Source organism: Otolemur garnettii, unplaced genomic scaffold, assembly GCF_000181295.1.
Source record: "Otolemur garnettii isolate 467f Iridium unplaced genomic scaffold, OtoGar3 scaffold00032, whole genome shotgun sequence".
NCBI lineage: Eukaryota > Metazoa > Chordata > Mammalia > Primates > Galagidae > Otolemur > Otolemur garnettii.
The window spans coordinates 18,155,378-18,159,570 of NW_003852427.1; the positions used below are offsets into that span (position 1 = coordinate 18,155,378).

General features: G+C 39.0%; 1 protein-coding gene across 1 annotated transcript in view; it reads right to left on the bottom strand.

Moving 5' to 3' along the window:
* The window catches only part of CP (ceruloplasmin), a 41,711-nt gene that overhangs the window by 20,117 nt on the left and 17,401 nt on the right, over positions 1-4,193 (bottom strand). Inside the window, exons 7-9 of the mRNA XM_003789471.3 lie at positions 3,499-3,638; positions 2,077-2,220; positions 741-955 (exon numbers count right to left, since the gene is read on the bottom strand). Coding sequence (XP_003789519.1) covers positions 741-955; positions 2,077-2,220; positions 3,499-3,638 — 499 coding nt within the window. The remainder of the gene's footprint in view (positions 1-740; positions 956-2,076; positions 2,221-3,498; positions 3,639-4,193) is intronic.

The window sequence follows — 4,193 nt, forward strand, 5'->3', positions numbered from 1 at the left end:
CTTGTAGTCCCAGCTACTTGGGAGGCTGAGGCAAGAGAATCACTTAAGCCCAAGAGTTGGAGATTGCTCTGAGCTGTGATGCCACGGCACTCTACCAATGGCGACAGAGTGAGACTCTGACTCAAATAAATAAATAAATAAATAAAAGAAAAGAAACACATCAATTGATTGTAATATGTATATAATTATCTGGACACTGATTTAGACAACAAACTTAAAACAATTATAAGACATTGGGGAAATGTGGATATTAATCAAATGTTTGATGCTATTAAGAGGTTACTATGATACGTGTGATCATTATTTTAAGGTATAATAATTGTATTGTGGATTTTTAAAGGAGTTCTTATCTTTCAAAGGTGTATACTAAATACTGATTTTGGAGATAAACACAGTGATGGGGCTACGTGTTCCTCATTCTCATTTCAGAAAAGTATTTTAAGGAATGCTTTCCTTAGTGAATGTTGATTGGATTATTATCATTGATAGGTGATTTTTAAATGTGTATGCTAAAGACTAATTGTATCATAAAGGACCTTAAGTCCCATGGAAAATCTCCTTTCAATTCAACAATCATGTTAGCCAGAAAAATCTCTGCACCATAAAGACCTTATAGGCCTGACACAAATTGGTAAGAAACGTTATGCGTAGAATCCTCACTGCCTCAGACAGGGTTTTCCTTACGACAATCATGTAGAGAGATCAGAAAATCATTTTTCTTCTTCCCTGATTGGACTGACCTGTCTTCCATTTGCATGTAAACTTCCTTTCTTGCAGATCTTCATTGGCCCGATAAGCCCAGTGAATATATCTTTGGTAGGATCCACAGCAGAATAATACATTCTAGCTAGACACACAGGATCAGCGTAAGTGGGTCCTACTTCTTCCGGGACACTCCATTCATAGGTGAATGTTTCCTTGGGTGCCACATAGGAGGCTGAGGGAGGAGGAGTACCTGTGAGAAAGGTCACATTCGATAGATTAATTGTGCTTTCTTGTGCAGTCATTTGAGCCACAACGTAGACTGGGTTTAGTAGAGGATGATCCACTCCTGAGATCTGTATTAGCTATTAGAATGACATCCTACTCACGCCGCTGTATCAGATGACTGATTGCTGTGCTTTCCTCCCGAAGGGCTCCTTCAAACTTTGTGTGGAATGCTCACACATCTGAAAATGTCCCTAGCACCTTTTATGATATGTTCTGTGTGTTTAACTCTCAAGCAGAACTCACTCTTAAAGGCAAGCATTGTCTTCATATTTCTGTCAACTAGAACAATGCCTGGTAATCAGGAGCAATCAATGCATTTTTCCACTGAATAAAATGCAACTGAAAATATTGTAGAATGGAAAGAAATTTTTCAAGTGATCCTGTTAAATCTTCCAAATTTATACTTGAGAAACTAAAGCCAGAAAGATCAAATAACCTGCCCATGGTCACGCTGTAAGTGCTGGTAAAGTCATGAGCCTTCATTGGTCAACCATGGGATGTAAAAAAAGGCAAAACATTCACTTGAGAGGAGTATTTTATATCATTAAAATTAGGAAATGCTAAGAGAACAAATTCTAGGAACAAAATCATAAGTAGTATACTGTATCTATATGCTATGATCACATGCATATTTTAAATATATATTATATATACACAGATGAAAGTGGAAGAATTATGTAGAAAATAATAGCAGTTGTCTATAGAAATACGAATAATTCATATTTTTGGCTATACTTTTCTGTGTTTTTCAAATATTCTAAAATAAGCATCTAACCTTGTAATTACAAGAACAGTTTTTAAATCAAAGATTACACAAAGTGTATTCCAGTAATGTATAATTGATACAATCCAGCTAAATTATTATCAGCATTGTCAATAATCATCTAATGGAGGCAGGGTAAACATCCATGAACCCACGGGACATGGTAGGAGAAGAGGTTTATTTGCTTCCTGGAAGGCTGCCTAGAAATGATATAGGAGCAGTTTCCTTGGGAGTTCCTGCCTTGAGTTTTTGCAGGACACTGCGAGTGACCAGTCCAGTAGGTTCTGAATCATTGCTATTTGTTTACAGAATGACATACTCACTTCCACCCTGGGAGCTGTAGTAGTATGTGCCCTCGTTGTTCTTACTGAATCTCACCCCAGTGGGCTCCATACTGAGGGGATATGCTCCTTTGTTACGAAAAGTGACTCTGATGGTGTCTCCCACTTCTGCCCAAATGACAGGACCTGGGGACAAAGAAAATAAATTATCCTTTTTTAGCATATCATATGCAGAATGCATAAGACAGTTATTTTCTTCGGCTATATCCTCTGGCAAGAACCACTGGGAGTAGCGTGCTTATTTGCGGCAAATGGAAAGGTGGGTTTCTGAAAAGTTCAGTATCATTATTTGACTTGGTGAGGATGGAAGGAGATGAGAAGGGCTTTTTGATCCAACTTCAGATGAATGAAATGATCACTTTTGTTCAATTCAGTCAATCAATAAGCTTTATACATCTACAAAAACTATTCAGTGTCTACACTCTCCTTAGCCTACTGTTCTGTTGGGTGGATGTGTACCATTTGTTGTCGGAGCCGGAAGGTGCTATACACTTTGACCATGCAAAGCAGGTCAGATAAATTGTCTTGGATGTGAAAGATAGGACAGTTTTGGATTTTCCATCAGGAAAAATAACGTGATTACCAATAATAAGATACAAAGTAGACATGCAGCACATACTTTATGTCGTATACAAAACAACATTTATCCAGAGCTTCCAGTGCTCATGTGTATTAACTCATTTAATCCTTATAACAACTTCATCAGGTAGGAACTATTATGGTTCTTATTTTACAGAAGAGGAGCCGGCACAGAGACTTAAGTAATTCTCAAATATCGCACCGCTAAGCAGTAAAGAGTCAGGACAGTTTGAATCCAGACTCCGTTTGGTCCCCACTCTGCCTTGTTGACCAGCACCTGGACAAGAGCAGGTCTCTGGGCTCTGGAGGAGGACCACCTGCTGAGGGCTCAGACAGACCCAGCCTGTCTGATTAGGAGCCTCGATTCTATTTCTAAGGGAAATGCACCTTTAGCTAAGAGCAGAGGTTGGCGATTTAGTTATCTATTTAAACCAAGTCATTTACCTCTTTAAAGAAAAATAGTCACAATGGTGTAAGGGTCTATGGCACAGCTCCCGGGTGAAGGGCTCACCTACAATCTGGACTTCACCTAACAAACTCAAACAACGTAACCTCGTTGTTGGTGCCCTCATACTAGTATGAAACGAAAAAAGTCATTTGAAGTCAGCATGGCTCCGAATGATAAATACTTACTATTGATAATTTACATTTGAGAAAGTAAAACTATTTAGCTGCTGCCTTTTACGGATAGCTGATCCACCCCATGCCTACTTTCTATGTATTTCACGCGGTAGGTCCTGAAGTCTCTGTTCTCTCCGATGTTGGTGTAGTCCAGGGGATGAGTACACCAGCCACACAGACTGGACTCACTCCTCACTGACTCACCCAAGATGCCGAGATGTTCCTCTTCAGGGCCTCTCTCTTTCCGACTGGTGAAGGAGTCATCTGTGTACTCACGATAAACCAGCTTTTTGTAAGAACCTCCAATTCTTGTAGCACCTTGTTCAAAAAATACTTTGGAGTCACTGCCAGAAGAAAAAGCATTTGATGTTGGGGTTGAAACAGAACAGAAAGCAGGTATTCACATAGGGTACTAATTGAAGAGGAAAATCCTGAGCAGTGCTTCGAGATGAATATTATCCACGATTACAGCAATCCATGCCAGTCACACAAGCAGAAGCAGATAGTTCTAAGCCACTCCGAGAGGGATGGTCAGTTAAAGAATACAGAATTGTAAAGGGATTCACTTTTTCAAAGGAAGTGAAAAAATTTCAAGAGGGTCCATGCCACGCCTTCACAGTTAATAAATTATTCTACAGTAGAATCTTTTTATCAAATTCTAAGATGTTTAACAATATGGTAGCTACTCTTTATTGTGTATTGGCACCATCCAGGTGCTCTGAAGCTTTTATTTATTAGCTGAAATTCACAAGACAAGGCAAGAAAGTTGGTATTATCCTCCCCATTTAACAAATGAATAAATTAAACTTTAGAAAGGTATCTGACTTGCACAAAGCCACTCCATCAATCTCTTCTTTCACTTGACAAATGTACTGAACATCTGCTCTTTGTAGGGAATT